The 18,132-nt window shown below is 55.5% G+C and overlaps 1 protein-coding gene across 1 annotated transcript; it reads left to right on the forward strand.

Moving 5' to 3' along the window:
• The first annotated feature begins 9,139 nt into the window (after window positions 1-9,139).
• Window positions 9,140-18,087, forward strand: PMM1 (phosphomannomutase 1). Its single transcript, XM_082740045.1, has 8 exons — window positions 9,140-9,320; window positions 12,035-12,152; window positions 13,222-13,298; window positions 13,425-13,516; window positions 13,731-13,830; window positions 16,251-16,326; window positions 17,048-17,163; window positions 17,542-18,087. The coding sequence occupies exons 1-8, from the start codon at window positions 9,234-9,236 to the stop codon at window positions 17,662-17,664; spliced, it is 789 nt and encodes a 262-aa protein (XP_082596171.1). The 5' UTR covers window positions 9,140-9,233; the 3' UTR covers window positions 17,665-18,087.
• Window positions 18,088-18,132: the final 45 nt, after the last annotated feature.

Below are 18,132 nucleotides of genomic sequence, written 5' to 3' on the forward strand. Positions count from 1 at the left end.
TTTGTGTAGTGCCTCAAGGTCACGGTATGCGTCCAACATAGCCAGGCTTCTGTCTGCCTCTGAGCTTAACCTTGCTGAGTCTGGATAGTCCGCCTTTGCTTGGTCGTAAGCCTTATGGATAAGAAGTGACACTAGCAGGGAAGAACGCATGACTTTCACCATTGGTTTACAAAAATGGGGAAAAGGGGACGCCTGGGTGGCTCAGTTGGTTAAGCGGCTGCCTTCGGCTCAGGTCATGATCCCAGCGTCCTGGGATCGAGTCCCGCATCGGGCTCCTTGCTCGGCAGGGAGCCTACTTCTCCCTCTGCCTCTGCCTGCCTCTCTGCCTGTGCTTGCTCCCTCTCTCTCTCTGACAAATAAATTTTTTTTTTAAATCTTAAAAAAAAAAAAAAAATGGGGAAAAGGCCCAGAGAGAATATCACTTGCCCAGTGTCACCTTGTGACCCATGGTAGAATAAGACTCAGAGCCCCATCTGCTGGCCCCAACTTCAGAGCTCTTCCCGAGGACATGCGCCATCAGAGGACATCCGACCTCACCGAGAAGTGTTCTCTTCTGGTTTCATTTTGGCTATCGGCTGTGTCTGCGGCCCTAAGGCTCTCTCCCCACCTTGCTACCGTGACCTCACTGAACAAGTCGGGGTGGGTCGAGAGCTCTCGGAGCGGTACTCGCCCACTTTGAGCCAGCACCTTCCACAGGCTGAGCCTGTGCTAGGTGCTTTAGCATGCGACAGACTTGAGATGTGGTTACGGGTCTCCTGTTACAGCTGGGGAGACAGGTGCGGATACCCATGTGGCCCATGGCTGAGCCCTGGAGTCTCGGTCATGTGTTCTCACCGCCACACCCGTGAGACCTCACTGTTGAGGCATTGAGTCTTTCCAGCACGCTAGCTGGAGAAGACGGCTCTGGCTCCCCAGAGGACACACAGAGTAGGTGGCTTTGGCTGGTCTTGTTTTCTCCCCCCACCCCCCCACCCCGTGGTGTCTGGCATGTTCAGAGGCAGGAGTCCCTAAGAGTGCCTGCTCCGAGATCACGTAGCCCGAGCATATATGAAGCCGCACTGGGCTCTGGGCTGGGGGTACGGTGGTGAGCAGGACCAACAGGGCCCCCGCCTGGCAGGGATTCTATTCTGGGGAGGTTGGGAGACAGAAAGGGGAGAGAAGTTTGGTCATCTGAGGTGGCACAGCCCTGGGGAGGAATTAAAACCAGGTGGCAGCAGAGTACGTGAATGGGGGGAAGCCCTGTGACAAGGCGATGTATCAGCTGAGGCCTAACTGACAAAGGACAGATGTGACAGAACATCCCGGGCAGAGGGAGCAGCAAGTGTAAAGAACACTGGAAGGACTGAAGGAGACCGGAGTGGCTGGAGCCTGAGAGCCGAGGCGTTGGTGGAAGGTGTGGAGGCCGGAGAGCCTGGTGGGTCAGATGGTGCCAGGCCCTGTAGGTCAGAAAATGACACACTCGATTTGCTGTGTTGAGAACAGACTGGGGGGTGGGGGGGCACCTGGGTGGCTCAGTGGGTTGAAGCCTCTGCCCGCTCAGGTCATGATCCCAGGGTCCTGGGATCGAGCCCCGCATCCGGCTCTCTGCTCAGCAGGGAGCCTGCGTCCCCCCCTCTCTCTGCCTGCCTCTCTGCCTACTTGTGCTCTTTCTCTCTGTCAAATAAATAAAAAATTAAAAAAAAAAAAAAAAGAACAGACTGGGGATGTGGTGGTGTGAGAGGCAGCAGAAAACCAGGGAGGGGGGTAGTGCAGGAGTCAGGGAAGAGGAGGTGTGTTGTGTATCAGCTGAGGGCCCGGAGAGAAGCCCCCGCCCCCCCGCCGCCGGTTCCCGGGAGGGAATGGGCCGCTCCAGAGACAGGAATGGTCAGAGCTTCGATGACTACAGAGCCAGTCAGCCTCTTGCCCTGAGTCCATGAGCTTTGACGGAGCTACTCCAGCTTTGCTCTGGGGTGTGCTTAAAGTTCTTAATCTGTTTTTCCCAAAATGAATTTTTGGGGGGGGGGGGTTTACAAGATAATCTATATTTAAAAAATGTAAGCGACCAATGAAAGTACAAAGACGAGAGGAAAGAGTCATCCGAAATTCCGTCATCCTACGGGACACTGGATTTTGTGAACATCTCTGCCCATGTTTCTGTGGGTTTGAGGACCTGCTCTGTGCTGCCTGCCTTTGTTCTCTCCCAGCATGTCGTGAGGACCTGTAAGGCCCCGGAAGGTAGGAGGAGAACCATTGAGAAGGGAGAGAGGGTGCCTGGTGGTGGTATTGGATGGAGGAAGCTCTAAGGAGTGGACATTCCAGCAAAGTTCCCCAAAGCTTGAGGGAACCAGTAGGTAAGAGTAGGCCACTCGTGGGGGCAGGACCTGCCCCGGCGTGGGAAGATGGTGGAGGAGGATGTCCACCCAGGCTGGCGGGTTGGACCATGAGACCCATGCATGGTTCCTCAAGCTCAGAGGGGCTCTGGCCTGAGAGGGCAGCAAAGAACCCAGGAGGGGCCTGGTGTATCTCTGAATGTGAGCGCCTTGACCATGGAGCCCGGCTCCTTTGGAAGGGGGCGGGGGTTGTGGGACTGGTTCTGGTCTGAAGGGTTGCCTGGGAGCCCCAGAGTCCCCTGCAGAGATCTCTGCTCCACAGACTACCCCCCCCCGCCCCGCCCCCAAGCCGCCCCTGGAGAGAGCCCCTACAAGATCACGCTGCAGGGAGAGAGATGGGCACCAGGGGGCGCCGTGGAGGAGCAGAGGGAGAAGAAGAGCGAGAATCCCAAGCCGGCGCTACACCCAGCACAGACAGCGACACAGGCCTCGATCTCACAAACCCAAGACCATGAACTGAGCCAAAATCAGAGGTTGATGTTTAATTCACTGAGCCAACCAGGTACCCCATCAAGACCCTTCTCAGACCCTGGGCCCCTCCAACCCCCATACCCTGCAGCAAGTACAGGGCCCTATCACTACAAGTGCTTTCCAACCCCTCCTTCAGTTACAGTTTGCCGGATCGGGGCACCTCTCTCCACCTGTCTGCAGAGCTGTCCCTTACTTGGAACTAAAGGCCCAGCTCCAGCGTTTCTTCTACAAAACTGTCCTGATTGGGCGCCTGGGTGGCTCAGTGGGTTAAGCCGCTGCCTTCGGCTCGGGTCATAATCTCGGGGTCCTGGGATCGAGTCCTGCATCGGGCTCTCTGCTCAGCAGGGACCCTGCTTCCCCCTCTCTCTGACTGCTGCTCTGCCTGCTTGTGATATCTCTCTCTCTCTCAAATAAATAAATAAAATCTTTAAAAAAAAAAAAAAACTGTCCTGATTTTTCCCCACCCCAGAGTGGACTCTCCTCCGCTTCCTGGCGCACTCCCACGAGCAAGGGCACCCTCCAGGGGTAGGGCCTGGCTCTGATCACCTGGGAGCACAGTGTCCAGCACAGGACCTGGCAAAGAGCCAGCATCTCCTGGAGAGCCAACATTCAAGGGGAGGTCAGGTCTTAAAAAACCCTGGACTTGGATACAGGTCTCTGACTCAAATAACCCTTAATGAAGGCCTCCCCCTCTCTGGGCCTCAGCTTCTTCTTCATTCATTCTTTTTTTTTTTTTTTTTTTAAAGATTTTATTTATTTATTTGACAGAGAGAGATCACAAGTAGGCAGAGAGGCCGGCAGAGAGAGAGAGAGGAGGAAGCAGGCTCCCTGCTGAGCAGAGAGCCCGATGCGGGACTCGATCCCAGGACCCTGAGATCATGACCTGAGCCGAAGGCAGCGGCTTAACCACTGAGCCACCCAGGCGCCCCTTCTTCATTCATTCTTAGAATGAAGACTGTGGCTCAGATAGTCTCTGCCACCCCTCCCAGTGGGGACTCCTCTCCCAGCGTCTGGTTCCAGAGATGAGGAGTGAATCGCCAAGTCCTCAGTCCCGGGGCTGGGCGCTGATCCAGGTGTGGGCGTGGGGAGGGCTGCCGCCCTTACCCCCCACCTCCAGGTGGGGCAGTGTCATCCCTGTCCCCACTGGCTTTGGCCCCAAGGGGACCTAGTGCCAAGCCAGCCACAGCCCTCCACCCCCTCCATAAACACCTCTGAGCATGCGCCCTTCCACTTGTTTAAATTCCATGCACTGTTTATTGTGAAAATAATATAAGCCCAGCAGACATTTTGAAATAGGGAGGGAAAAAGCCAACATCCACAATCTCCCCCAGCCTCCTGCTAACCCTGAACACAGAGGGAATTAGAACCAGCACCCAGCCCCGACTGTTCTTTGCAGAGCCTCTCCGTAGCACATCTCCTTTCCTGTGCCCCTCATCTTCCTGACTGCTTGGGGAGGCAGGCACTGGTGGTCCATTTGTAAATGAGGAACAGGCTCAGACATTGGGAAGGACCTGCCCAAGGTCACCCTCGGGCTGTGTCGGGGCAGCCCCAGGAGCTGTCTGACTATATACACACCACACCAAGACTGCCCCACAGGCTGGCACTGCAACCCTTGAAAAGTCACACTCCAGGCAGGGAGAAAGAGGGTCCATACCCACTATACTCAGTCCGCACTGATAGTTGGCCTTCCAGCAAGGGGGCAGGGAAATGCACAAGCTTTAGAGGAACAACAGAATGTGAATCCTGGTTACACTGTGGTCCTAGAAAGCCAGCTTCACCTCCCTAGTGTCAGTATTGACCTCTAGAAATTGACATAAGGGTACTCACCTCCAAGGGTTTTTGGCAAAAGTAAGTGAAACACCCAGGGTAGGAGCCACAGTGTCCAAACCAGATATGGAAGCTGCACGAATCTCCAAACCTCAGTCAGATGCCTGGCGCCACAGAGCCAGAGCCTGCCTTCCTGAGCAGGAACCTTCTGGGTTAGGGTCTCAGGACCCCTGTCTTTAGGCCTGGCTTCCTTTGGCGCTCTGGAAATGCTTTCTGGACGGTCTTTCTAGTCCCAGTTCCCCCAGTCCTACTCCTCCCTCTCCCTAGGGCCACTCCAGGGCCCCACCTGAGTACCAGTTGCCAGGGACAAGCCTCTCTCTTAAAGGGACACACTGGTGGCCACAAGGGCCACTCCCTCTGGTTGAGACGAGAATTCAGAAAAAGACTGTGGAAGGTATTTATTTGTAAGGAAACTAGTTCACTGCACGTCTAAAGCACAGGTGTGCTATTGCTGTGGACCCAATCTACAGGAGGCAAAACCCTGTCCTGCCCTATGAAGCCCCCTCCTACGGCTTCTGGATCCCAGCCGCGGGGGCGGAGCCCGGGTATCTGCATTCAATCAGTTCTTAGGAATTCTTGGGCAATGGAACAGGTATTGGCTGTGAGATAGGAGAGACTAATCTTGACACTCCAGCCCCACCCACCGGCTCTACACTCCTGGACCCTGGCAGGGGGTCTCAGGTCCTGCCAGTGCCCAGAGTCCCAGGGACCAGATCCGGATGGAGCAGGAGGAACAGGACAAGCAGGAGAACGAGTTGGGTTTCCCTTCCCATGCAGATGATTCTGTTTGCTGTCTGTATCCCAACAGAAAACAAAAGCTTTTTGAGGGCAGGGCCCTTGTTTTGTTCTCTACAGTGTTCCCAGAACTGAGAACAGCATGTAGCGCAATGCATTTGTTTAATGAATGAACCAAACTCTGGCACAGGGCTTGGGAAAAAAAGGCAGATTTTTTTTTTTCTTTTGCCCAGCTTAAATATGGCTCCTCGGCAGGGCACAATTACTGATCCTGTCCTTTTTTTTTTTTTTTTTTTTTTAGATTTGTGCATTTATTTGAGCACAAGTGGAAAGGAGAGGGAGAGAGAATCTCAGGCAGGCTCTGCGCTCAGCACGATGTCAGCTTGGGGCTGGATCTGATGGATCCAAGATCACGACCTGACCGGAAACCAAGAGTCAGAGGCACAACCAACTGTGCCACCCAGATACCCCTGTTGATCCTGTCTTTTAAATTTTTTTCTCATATTCTGCTCATCATGGATTCTTTTGCATTAATTTTGATTTTAAAAAATATTGTTAAACATTAAATTAAAATGCCATTTATTTTATCTTTTTTTTTTTTAAGATTTTATTTATTTATTTGACAGAGAGAGATCACAAGTAGGCAGAGAGGCAGGCAGAGAGAGAGAGAGAGGAGGAAGCAGGCTCCCCGCCGAGCAGAGAGCCCGATGCGGGACTCGATCCCAGGACCCTGAGATCATGACCCGAGCCGAAGGCAGCGGCTCAACCCACTGAGCCACCCAGGCGCCCCAAAATGCCATTTATTTTTATATTTTGGTGTTCTCCTAAGTTTTTTGCCTGTGGCATGTCACGCACCTTACCTGTCCATGCTGGTCTCAGCCCTGGGGGCCTGCCAGGTGCTTTGTAAAGCCTTGGGCACATCCCTTTTGTTTTTCTACACCAAGTGGAGACAGCGATGAAGGATTATTGGAAGAAAAGCCCACAGGGTCAAGGATCCCCGCCAAACCTCCTGCCCTAAGAGGAAACCACCCTTAAAAGGATTCTACACCCACCCTGCAAGGAGCCCTCCACCCTTTTCCACATGACAGATAAATGACAAAAACCTGATTGGGTGACAGGCACGGGGAGGATTAGTCAGATTAAAACAGCCCGTCCTGGGGAGACCTGAGTAGCTCAGTAGGTTAAGGCGCTGCCTTTGGCTCAGGTCATGATCCAGAGTCCTAGGATCCAGTCCCCCATCTGGCTCCTTGGTCAGCGGGGAACCTGCTTCTCTCTCTGCTTCTGGCTGCCACTCTGCCTGCTTGTTTTCTCTCTCTCTACCCCTGGCAAATGATAAAATCTTAAAACAAAAACACAAACCATCCCATGAACAAGCCCATGAAAACCCCTAGACTTATAGTCTGGTGGCAACCCTCTTGGGTCTGCTCCCTCCTCAGGAGCTCAATAAACTTGGCGTTGCTGCCCACCACTCTTCGTCTGGTCTACGTCTTCATTCTTCAAAGCGGTGTTGACCGAGGACCATGGGCACCAAAGGAAAATAAATCTTAAAACAACAATAGTACCTTCTACAGCTGCTCTGAGAATGAAGAAGATACGTGGTCGAGTGCCCAGTGTGGTGCCTAGCGCACAGTCTAGGGATCAAGAAATAACAGTTACTGTTAATGGAGTTTTGGAATGTAGGTGAGGTCGGGAGGCGACAGCCAAGAGTTCTTGAGATGTCTTTGGTGCAAAAAGGTGATTATATTAAAGCACGGGCACAGGACCCTTGGGCAGAAAGAGGCGCTATACTAGGGTTGCGAGGGCTGGCTGACTCTCTACTTGGGAGTTGGGGGTAAGGAAAAAGGGAGAAAAGGGAGGTATCCAAAAGGATTTTCGTTGCTTAAGAGGACCATCAGGATACTGGAGTCCTTGCTATTATCAAGCTAAGTTGTTTTCCCTCTAGTAAAGCATTAACATGAGAATAGTTGGAAGTTCCCTGGAGGAATGTGAATGTGAATGGCATATCCCACTGCCCCACTGCTGGGGGTGGGGGGGGTTGGGTTGCGGGATGTCACCTTGTGCTTTGTCCTTAGCTTGCTTGCCTACTACTGCATCACTACTGTCTCACTGTTCATAGTCATAGCAGGTGCCGATTACATCTCCATTATACAGATTAAGAAACAGGTCAGGACAGGTGACCGGTCCAAGTCCTTACAGTTACCAGGGACCAAATTACACTTCTCCTGATTCTGCCTTCCATGATCTTCCCAGGCCACTGCAGCTACTGAGACAAAAATAGAAAAACAAAACCCAACTAACAAAGGATGGTGCACTGACGTGCCACTCATAGGTGTGTGGATGTGTGTCTTTGCATGACCAAAACTGCCGGGGCTGATCACAGGCGTCAGGGCAAGATTGGCGGGTACAGCAAAGATGCCCGTCCAGGCATCCGGTCAAGCTGAATGACACCCCCGGGGAGCACAGAGCTGAGCAGGGCTGGGCTGGGCTCTGGCAGTATGGAAGGAAGCCCCCCCACCCCCAAAAAAAAGAGTCCTGGAGAAAAGGAAGCTGCAGTCGATGCATTTCTGAGGGGAGAAAAACGTTAAAATTCACCGTGATACCACTCCCCGGGGACAGCCTGCTACTTTCCATTTTAATGCTCTTTCCATGTTAAATATTCTACCACGCAGGTTTTATGACTTCATGACACTTCATCTCATAAATGGATCGTAATTAAGTTAACCAATCCCCAAATTTTCCCTTATTTTTGACAAGTTAAATTGCTGGCTCAAAGGTCTGCTCATTTTTAAAACGTTTGCTGTCCCATTAGCTGTTTAATCAGGAACGATACCAAGTACATCTGTAGAAATTCTCCTTTGGAGTAGGTCTGCTGTGTGCCGGGTACTATGTGGACTCTTTTTCATTTATTATTTTTTTGCAGGTGCCACAACAACCGTTCAAAGTAGGTGGTAGTCTTCCGTTTTTATAGGTGGAGACGCAGAGCCTCAGAGAGGTGAAGTGACTTGTCCAAAGTCACGTAGGGGTGAAGGGGGAAGAAAACCTAGAACTAACCGTAAAGTCAATGTGATGTTAAATAGTGAACAGAGGAGTCCAGGAAGGTTTCCTGAAGGAGGTGGACCATGAACGGGGCCTCATGGGGTGGACACAATGACAGCAGAGGAGTAAGAATCGGCGAAGGCCATCTGGCAAAGTCCAGAGCCTGAGCAAAGGACATCAGGTGATTACTTAAGGCTTGAGAATTGTAGGGCAAAAGCATTAGCAACAGGCGGGTGCATCACAGATGATGGCAGGCTGGGCGAGTCCGAGACTGCACAGGTTCTTTGAGACCCGCCCCCGCCCCGCCCTGCTCCGCCCTGCCCCGCCCTGCCCCGCCCTGCACTGCACTGCACTGCGGAGTTTGAGGCTCCGCCCCCGTCCAGCCCCTTCTCGATCGATGCAATCAGAATCTTCCCGCGGAGGAGCGACTCTGGCCCCGCTCCTCTCTTCCTGGTTGTATCACTTCCCGCCGGGCCCGGGCCCAGGCCCCGCCTCCGTCTGGTTTGAAACAGTCCGACCAACCCGCCGCGCTCAGCTCCGCCCAAAGCCACGCCCCCTCCCCTCCCGGTGCAATCAGAACCAGCCTCCCTGAGTCAGCTCAGGCCCCGCCTCTGCCCCGTCCGGGCTGTCCCTCTCCCGCCGAGATCACGCCCTGACCACGCCCCTTCCCGGTTTGGCACCCGCCGGCGGGCCGCGTGGCCCCGCCCCTCCCAGGCCCCGCCTGGTCTAGCCTCTTTCCCAAGCGGCTGTGGCGGCCGCATCTCTGGCCTCGGCGGCGCGCGCGGAGTTGCAGCCATGGCGGTCTCCGCTGAGGGCGCCCGCAGGAAGGAGCGCGTCCTCTGCCTGTTTGATGTGGACGGGACCCTGACGCCGGCTCGCCAGGTAAGGCCCCGACGTTCAGCAGCTGCCGTCGGGAGTGTCACGCGGACGCTCAGAGGCCGAAAGTGGTGACGCTGGACACCCCAGGACGGAGTGTGGGATGCAGCGGTCCCTGGTCCCTGACGCCCCAGGGCCGCCCGCTGGGAGTGATGCGGCCCCGGCCCCCCATGTCGCAGCCCGCGAGTGTCTGCGCCCCCCTTCTGCCCGCGAGCGTCGGAGCGGGTGGGATTCTGGAGGGAGGAGACTGCGAGCGGGGACCTAGCTTCCCTACCCCCCGCTCAGGCTTCGCCTTGCTGAGGCCTGGTCCCCGGACGCCCCCGCCTCCCCAGCCCGGGCTCCCGCCTCTAGGACGCACCTGTAGCCCGAAACTGGCATCTGAGCCCAGGATTCTAGACAGGGTTCGGCGCGCACCCGAGCATCAGAGTCGCTATCTAGTGAGAGTCCGGGAGTCGTGAAGCCAGCCCACCTGACCTTTCCAGGCCCGGGCCTAGGTCTGATTTTCTCAAGCTCCTCTGCTACTTCACCTCCCACCCTCAGTTATGGAGGAAGGGAGGGCTTCTGTACCTCCTCGGAGGAGTTTTGGGCTCCGCCCACCCGGAGGTGAGAGTCACTGGGCCTGGTCTGGTCACTGTGAAGGTGTCGTGGCCCAGGGAGGGTGGGAGGACCACTCTTCTGAAGACTTGTCACTGTGTTGATCCTCCAAATTCTGCCCGGTGCTCAGTGTTTCTAGCTTTGGATCTCACCCTAGATGAGCCCCTAGACCGATTCTCACCAGCTGGGTAGTAAATAGGCAGGCCTCTTTCTGGACAGCCCTGAGGCTGTTCCGCCCTCCAGCCAGGCCATAAGGGACAACTGGGATCCCCTAGAGCAGGGACCCGTAGGGCTGGGTTGCAAGGCAGAGGCTGATGGGAAGCCAGGTCTTAGCCTCCCCTCTTAGGTCCTAAATGGCACCCCCTTCCCTTGGATTAGGCTCTAGGAACACAGGGAGAAGTCAGGCTGCTCTACTGCCAGTAGCTCCCAGGGTCCTCAGGGATGGGAGAAAGATGACCGTGGACGGGGGTGGCAAGGTCTAAGGCACAGCTCCAACCCCTCCCTTTGACCCTTTGCTCCACTGACCCACCAGCCCATACGTGTGTTATTGCTGGCCACCTGTTAATGCCAAGCTCTGTCCTTAGTGCTCTTGAAAGTTAATTACCAGGGAACCCTGCGGACTCCGTCGAAAGATCATGTGACTAGATCTGGGGTTTCTAAGTTCTAGCCCCACATGGTACAGAGATTACTTAAATAAATAAATAAAAGCTAATTTTTTTAGAGATTTTATTTATTATTTGATAGAGACACAGCGAGATAGGGAACACAAGCAGGGGGAGTGGGAGAGGGAGAAGCAGGCTCTCTGCTGAGCAGAGAGCCCCATGTGGGGCTCGATCCCAGGACCATGACCTGGGCTGAAGGCAGACGCTTAACTACTGAGCCACCCAGGTGCCCTAAAAGCTAATTTTTAATTATACACGTATTCACAAACACATTCTCTCGTGAAGAATGAAAACGTAACAGAGATGCTAAAGTCCCTTATTTGAGAGAGCGAGAGTGCACAACCAGGGGCAGAGGGAAGAGGGAGAAGCAGCCCTCCCTCCCCCCCAGCCAGGGGCAGGGGCAGAGGGAGAGGAAGAAGCAATTTCTGTTGTCCACCACCACCACCACTGCTGAGCAGGGAGCCTGATGCGGGGCTCCATCCCAGGACCCTGAGACCATGACCTGAGCCGAAGGCTGATGCTTAACAACTGAGCCACCCAGGCACTCACCCCCCACCCCGCCTTTTTTTATGAGTAGTGTCATACTGTGTGTGCCTTTCTGTAACTTGCCTTTTTTTTTTTTTTAAGATTTGTTTATTTATTTGAGAGAGAAAAAGCAGGGGGAGGGACAGAGAGAGAGAGAGTGTGTCTCAGGTAAACTCTGTGCTGAGCTACTTGTTTTGGACAGTTAACAGCATGTCTTAGGGACTGTTGCCTGTTGGAAGCACAGGCCTGCCTTGCTCTGTAACCACAGGGCACCATTTCAGAGCAAGTGTTTCCCTTCTCGGGTCAGCAAGCTTAGGAGTTGTTTGCAGGTTTTCACTATGATAAACCACACCTCAGTGAACCTCCATATACACCCAGGCAAGAGAAGTGGAAATTCTGGAGGACGGGGTGAATGCATTTTAAGCTCTCTTGCAAAATTGCCCTACAAAGGGGCTGCACCAGTTTACACTCTCAGTGGCAGAATTTGACAAGGTCATTTCCCTACAGGTATTGTCAGCTTTAAATAGGCTGGAACCTGAAAAGGTGGAGTTTAACTCATTAGTTTTCATTTCCTTGGGGAATCTTCACATGATTAGTTATCAGTGAATTGCTTGTTTGTTTCCAAGCAATCGGGATGCACTATCTCATTTAATCTTAGCACGGACCGCCTCCAGCTATTGCTACTGTGATCCCCATTTTACAGATGGGACAGTCACTAAGGCAGAGAAAGCAAAGCCAGTTGCCTGAGAGCCATCTGCAATTGAGGGACTTGAGCGAGAGTTTGAATCTATGACGTCTCCTTTTGAGGTCTGGGTTCTAACCTTGAGCTACCTCAGATTCAGATGGAACATGGGCTCCCTTGAGCACTGTGTGTGGGTTGAGTGAGGTCCCAGACCTGCTAACAGCCAGAAATCTTGTGCTTTCCCCACTCCCCTGCAGAAAATTGACCCTGAGGTTGCTGCCTTCCTGCAGAAGCTGCGTAGTAGGGTACAGATCGGTGTGGTGGGCGGCTCCGACTACTCTAAGATTGCTGAGCAGCTGGGAGATGGGGACGAAGGTAGGAGGAGCACCCAGAGCCGGCTCCACAGTCCGGATGGGGGTGGGGGGAGTTCGGGAGGTCCCCGGACCCTTGCGCCTTCAAAGACTCAGCCCCGCTTCTGTGGGGCAGAGGGAATAGAGGAAACAGTCCGATAGCTCCCTCACGGACTCACAGGGAGCTTCGGCCATGTGCCTGGCACTGTGGCAGGCTTTGGAGAAAGGGCAGGGAACAAAGCAGGCAGGATCTTGCCCTGGAGTAGTTGACATTCTCAGCTCTCTCTGCCGAGTCTCAGGTTTCCTGTTTAAAGTGCACATAGTCAGTTACTGAAAATGACCTTGTGTTGATTTCTTTTCACTGCATCCTGATGGCCACACTGTAGGGTGGGCACAGTTATCCCACTGAACAGAGGATTCTGAAGTCACCCGAGGAAGTTGTTGTAGCCCCAGAGCATCTGTTCTCAGCTGACTTCCAGGTCTCAGCACAACTGAGGCACATCCCACCAGCTCATGAACTAGAAAATTTACCTGACTTTTACCTTTTCCCCTGCCCCCTCATGCACCCCATCAGCAAGTCTCAAAATATCTCCCTGAGGACCCACGTCTGCATCTCGAGGGCCCCTCCATTGTCCAGGCTCCCTCCTGGCTGTGCTCCCGGAGCCTCTCCTCTCGCCCCCTCCAGCCACTTCCTGTGGCAGCCAGAGCTGAAAACTCCTCCATACAGCCCCCCCCCCCTTGCAGAATAGTGATGGAAACTATAAAACAAGGCGGGAGCCTCGGGACCGCGGTGGCTGTGGGAGCACGGCAGAAATGGCGCCCTCTGCTGGGGAGTCTCTCGAGGCTGCAGGATCTTGGAGTGGGGAGGGCGATCCAGGCAGAAGGACCTGCGTGCAAAGGCCCGGAGGTGTTGACCAACTTGCTGGCTTGTTTGGAAAAAAAGTTGAAGGTGAAAACCAGAGAAAAGCAGGTTTCGGATGGAACAAATGGGCTTTGAATGCGAAACCAAGGAGTGTGAGCTTTATCTCTCCACTTGGCTCTGGGGGCTTGGTCTCACAGTCTTTCTTTCTTCCCCGCTTCCATGTGCCCTGAAGTCATCGAGAAGTTTGATTATGTGTTTGCCGAGAATGGGACCGTGCAGTATAAGCATGGACGACTGCTCTCCAAGCAGGTCAGTGCCCCTCAGGGCCTCAGCCTGCGACACTTTTCCATAGCAGCATAGCCTCTGATGCCTCAGTCCCGGGCCGGGGGAGGGCACTGTGCCCGCTGCCCTCAGAGCCCCGCGTTCCTTGCCCAGACCATCCAGAACCATCTCGGGGAGGAGCTGCTGCAGGACTTGATCAACTTCTGCCTGCGCTACATGGCCCTGCTCAGACTGCCCAAGAAGCGGTGAGCCCTCCCAGCCTGCATCCTGCCCCGCCACCCCTGTCCCAGGCCTGAGGGAGGACAGGGCCGGGTCTCCCGGATGCCACCGGCAGGCGCTGGGGCCCCAGCTTATCGCTGTGCGGATTCTTGTCCCACCTGAGGTCTAAGGAGGCCGAGGTCCCAGATGGGGCTGGATTTGAATTCAGGGCTGTCCTTCTCCCTGCCCCTGTACCGCCAGCGGAACCTTCATCGAGTTCCGGAATGGCATGCTGAACATCTCGCCCATCGGCCGGAGCTGCACCCTGGAGGAGCGGATCGAGTTCTCCGAGCTGGACAAGGTAGCCCCCGCCGCGCAGCCTTAGGCTCTCGGACCTCGGCCACTCAGCCTCTCTGAGCCTTTCTTTCTCCTTAGCAAGATGGATCAGTGCGGGGGTCGGGGGCGGGAGTTCTGATTCAACCAATACCCTCTGGGACACCCATCCGGAGCCATGGTCGAGGCACTCCCATGTCTTTCCTGTGTGGCTGGTTTCCTTCCCTTGGTCACTGGCATCAGCAGCCATCACTTGCTCCCTTCCTGTCCTGCTTCTCCCCAGGCAGCCGTCGCCACCCTCTAGTACACTCTCTCAACCTACTTTCCAAATCTCGGATACTGTCTGTCTCCCCCGCGGAAGCTGTAAGCTCCTTAAGGGCCAGCTTGGCATGTGCCCAACATGTAGCAAGTGCTCGAGAAATAGTTTCTGAATGAATGAAACAGGTGGTGGTGTCCCATTTTATGAATGAGGAAACTGAGGCTCAGAGAGGGGAAATGACTTGCCAAGGTCCCATAGGAGATGGCTGAGGTTTCCTTGAGGGTGGGTGGGACTCTCGGGGATGCTCACTGACCCCCACCTCATCCCAGTCCATGTCCCAAGGCTCAGAGGAGACACTGCCCAAGGGCACGGAGACATTTCCTTTTGGGGTGGTGAAGACTGACCATTGGCAGAGAACCCCTCCCACTCACATACTGAGAGGTGGCCCCTACTCAGGCCACCCAGTTTCCAATGCCAGCTCCACCTCCTGCTTGCCGAGCAGCCGGGGGCTTTGCTAGCTACTGTGTGCCTCTGTTTGCACATCTGTAAAGTGGGGGTGAGCACAGTTACATCCCATGGGCTACCGACTGGGCGAGTTGGAAGTTTGGCACACACTAACCCTTCCAGCAGCTTCAAGGGTCTTTTCTTGTCTCTCTGGCTCTTGTTCTCCCCCTTCCGGTCTGAGGGGAAGGCACAGACTCCCTGGCCTGTGTGACCTACACCAGCCAGGATCCCATTTATTTTCTTCTTTTCTTCTTCTTCAGTCCTTTGGATCCCAAGGGCAGGTAGCCCCTTTCCTTAGACAAGGACACTGGGGCCATAGGCTGACTAGCTCAAGATCACAGTGCTGGTTCTTGCTAAGGCTAGACTTGACACACAGGGCTCTTTCTCCAGAGACAGGAAGTATACCCTTTCTGGGTTGCCTGGGGCCCCATTAACTCTAACTGTGGGCCCACAAAGTGGCCTCTGGTGGGGACTCTGGCCTCCCTGGGGGACCATTTGCCTGCTGGGAAGGTAAGGCCACAGTAGGCAGGGGTCTCACATCCCACCTTTCTGCTTGTTAGGAGAGCGAGGGAGGTAGGATTCATTCATTACCTCTCCATCCTTTAGCTCAGGAAACAGGCTCAGAGAAGTCAGGCGACTTGCCCACGGTCACACAGCCAGGCCTGGAACCCAGGAGGCCTGCCTTTATCTCAGATTCGGCCATATCTGGCCTTATAGCTCATGTCCTCCCTGGCCCACTTCAGGTCCCAAACCATTGACCACTGCCTGCCTCTCTCGGTTCCAGTCCTACCCAGCGCGGACTGACTAAAATGCAGTCCTAGGTACTCTACTCCCAGGCTTCAGCATCCTCAGTGGCTCTTGGTCCCCCAGGATGTGTGCAAGCTCCCTTCCAGGCCACCTGTGAGCTGACTGTCCCTCCAGGCTCTTGCTGCTGCTTTGGGCACAGCGAGCCCACATTGCATGAACCTTCTGTCCTGTGGCACTGGTCCCCAGCACAGCAGCCAAGGTGCTGCCCCTCTAGGCCCTGCATGGCTCCTCCATCTGTGGCCCCAGCGGGGCCAGGCCAGGGTTCCTTGAGTGCATGTCTCCTTAGTCCGAGTCTCTAGATACACTGCAGACTTGCAAGATCCTGCCTGAGGAGTCGGGGGCAGCAGGGGGCTCCTGGGCACTGCCCAAGTCCCCAGCCCCCTGCACACCGAGGTGTCCAGCCAGCACACGTCATCATGTGGTTGGGCCCATGGCTGTGCCTGGCATCCTGCTGACCTTACTCTGAGTACCCACGGCCACGGCCACGTAGTAACAGGGCTCCATGTGCTCGTGGCTCCTCACACTCATTTCTGGCATCTGGTTTGCTTTGTTGAGCTAGGCAGAGCCCATCCCCTCAAACTTCTCCTTCTGCCCCGCTCCAAGGCCTCCTTCAGATACCCCGCCCACACCCCCCAGGGACAGGATCCGCCCCTAAGTTCAGTCATTGACTTTCTGGATTCAGGCCCTGGCTCTGCCACTGAGGCTGGCTGACCTTGAACAGGGCACAGCCATTCCCTGAGCCTCAGTTTCCCCATCTGTGAAGTGGGGATCACGATATCCACCTGGAGACCTCTGAGCCCCCGGCAAGTTGTGTGCCCGGCACAGGGCCTGGCACACGGCAGCCTTGGGAGCCTGAGTGTGCTCCCTCCCTCCTGCAGAAGGAGAAGATCCGGGAGAAGTTCGTGGAAGCCCTGAAAACAGAGTTTGCTGGCAAAGGGCTGAGGTTCTCTCGAGGTACGTGCTTCCATTCATCCCGTGGAGGGTCTGAGAGCCTGGCCCGGCCGCCAGCCCCAGCCTAAGCCTTCCTGCCCCATAGTCCTCCCCACCCAAACCCAGGCCATGCCCTGCCTCACCCAGTTGCTCAGGTCAAAAAACCAAAGTGTCTTGTTCAGTGTTTATCTCCCTCACCCCTTCCCAAGGGCAGTGTCCTAGCAAGTCCCAGGGCCCAGCATCCAGAATGTTTCTGGAATCTGACCGCGGCTCACACCTCTGCCACCAGCAGCCTCTTCTCAGGCTCTGGCTGTCCAACACCACAGTCATAGTGTCCAGTGTCCAGGGATGCTCCCGGGAAAGCAGACCATGCTGGACCCCAGGACCTGCGTGGCCACGCCCCTGCACGGCCCTTGGCCTCCTCTGGTACTAGGACACACGGTGCCCTTCTCCGCCTTGGGTTCCCTGCAGTTGGCGCTCTGGCTCAGGCCTTAGCTCAGTGTTCCCTCCCAGAGAGGTCTCCCCCGCAGCGCTGTGTGGGGGAGCTTCCGGCTCTCTACCCCACTGCCCTGAGGTGGCCTGGCCTGTTCACCACCTGTTCTGCCCGCCAGGATCACAGCTCTCAGTGAGGAGCCTGAGGCTTCCAGGCCCTGTGCCTGGCTCTATGTAGGCATAAATGCAGGATCTTGGCCAAGTCCACCCCGTGGGCCACGCCACGGTTAGCCTCGTCTGCCACCCCCCACAGGCGGCATGATCAGCTTTGACGTCTTCCCTGAGGGCTGGGACAAGCGCTACTGTCTGGACAGCCTGGACCAGGACAGCTTCGACACCATCCACTTCTTTGGGAACGAGACCAGCCCCGTGAGTATGGCTCAGCTCAGGTGTATTCCACTCCAAGTCACCCCCAGGTCAAGGCCAGGACACAGGGGAACAGAAACCTCCCTCAGGAGACCCCTGGAGAACAGCCAGTGTTCCTCAGCCCCATTACACAGATTGGAAGGCTGGGGCTAGAGCTGCCTGGACGCTTGTCTCATGTCACACAGCAAGTCAGGGCAGATCTGGTGAAGGCTGAGAAGGGGAAGTTCTGGGTGGTTCTGAGGGGGGCTGGAGGAGAGGCAGCTCTGCAGGAGCCAGTGTGGAGAGGGGACCCTGTGGCAGGGCACATGCTGGGCCTCAGCGCTGGGAACCTCCTCCAGGCACCACCTACATAAGTGCCTTCCTGCCCTCCCTTGTGCGCAGGGTGGGAATGACTTCGAGATCTACGCCGACCCCCGGACCGTGGGCCACAGCGTGGTCTCTCCGCAGGATACTGTACAGCGATGCCGTGAGATCTTTTTCCCAGAGACGGCGCATGAGGCGTGACCAGGGCCCATGCCTGCTCGTAGGGACTTCAGAGAGCTCCCCCCAGGCCTAAAGAGAGCCCCTGGCCCCGATGGTGGGGGTTGGGGGATGCCAGGCCCCTCCTCCTGTGGCTCAGGATGCCTGTCTATGACCTGCTCCAAGGCCTCCCTTGACAGGGCCAGGGTCCGCACGGACAACCGTCCCCAGCTAGTCAGCTCCTGGGGGGACCGGCTCTGTCCTCCACCTTGATGGCCCTGGCCACAGCTGCTGCTTGTACTTGTGAACAGGACAGATTTCGGTCTACGCTGCAAGTAGGCCTGTGCTAATGTTGGCACGAGATAGAGCCCACCCAGTTTGCCTGTCCCAGGCAGGGTGCAGCGCACCGGGGAAGGTGCGTATTTGCCAGAACTTTCTCTCTCAAACATTAAAGTTCCTGGAACAAGGTATGGTGTCGGCTCTGTCTGAATGCGTAATTGGCGCCCATCATAA

This window comes from Mustela nivalis, assembly GCF_964662115.1.
Source record: "Mustela nivalis genome assembly, chromosome: 7".
Taxonomy (NCBI): domain Eukaryota; kingdom Metazoa; phylum Chordata; class Mammalia; order Carnivora; family Mustelidae; genus Mustela; species Mustela nivalis.

What these genes read in the sequence shown, in the direction of transcription:
- PMM1 (XM_082740045.1), top strand. Translation starts at nt 9,234, where the DNA reads ATGGCGGTCTCCGCTGAGGGCGCCCGCAGGAAGGAGCGCGTCCTCTGC. An exon ending in GCTGGGAGATGGGGACGAAG is followed by an intron (nt 12,153 to 13,221) that starts GTAGGAGGAGCA and finishes TGTGCCCTGAAG; the next exon opens with TCATCGAGAAGTTTGATTAT. An exon ending in TTGGGAACGAGACCAGCCCC is followed by an intron (nt 17,164 to 17,541) that starts GTGAGTATGGCT and finishes CCTTGTGCGCAG; the next exon opens with GGTGGGAATGACTTCGAGAT.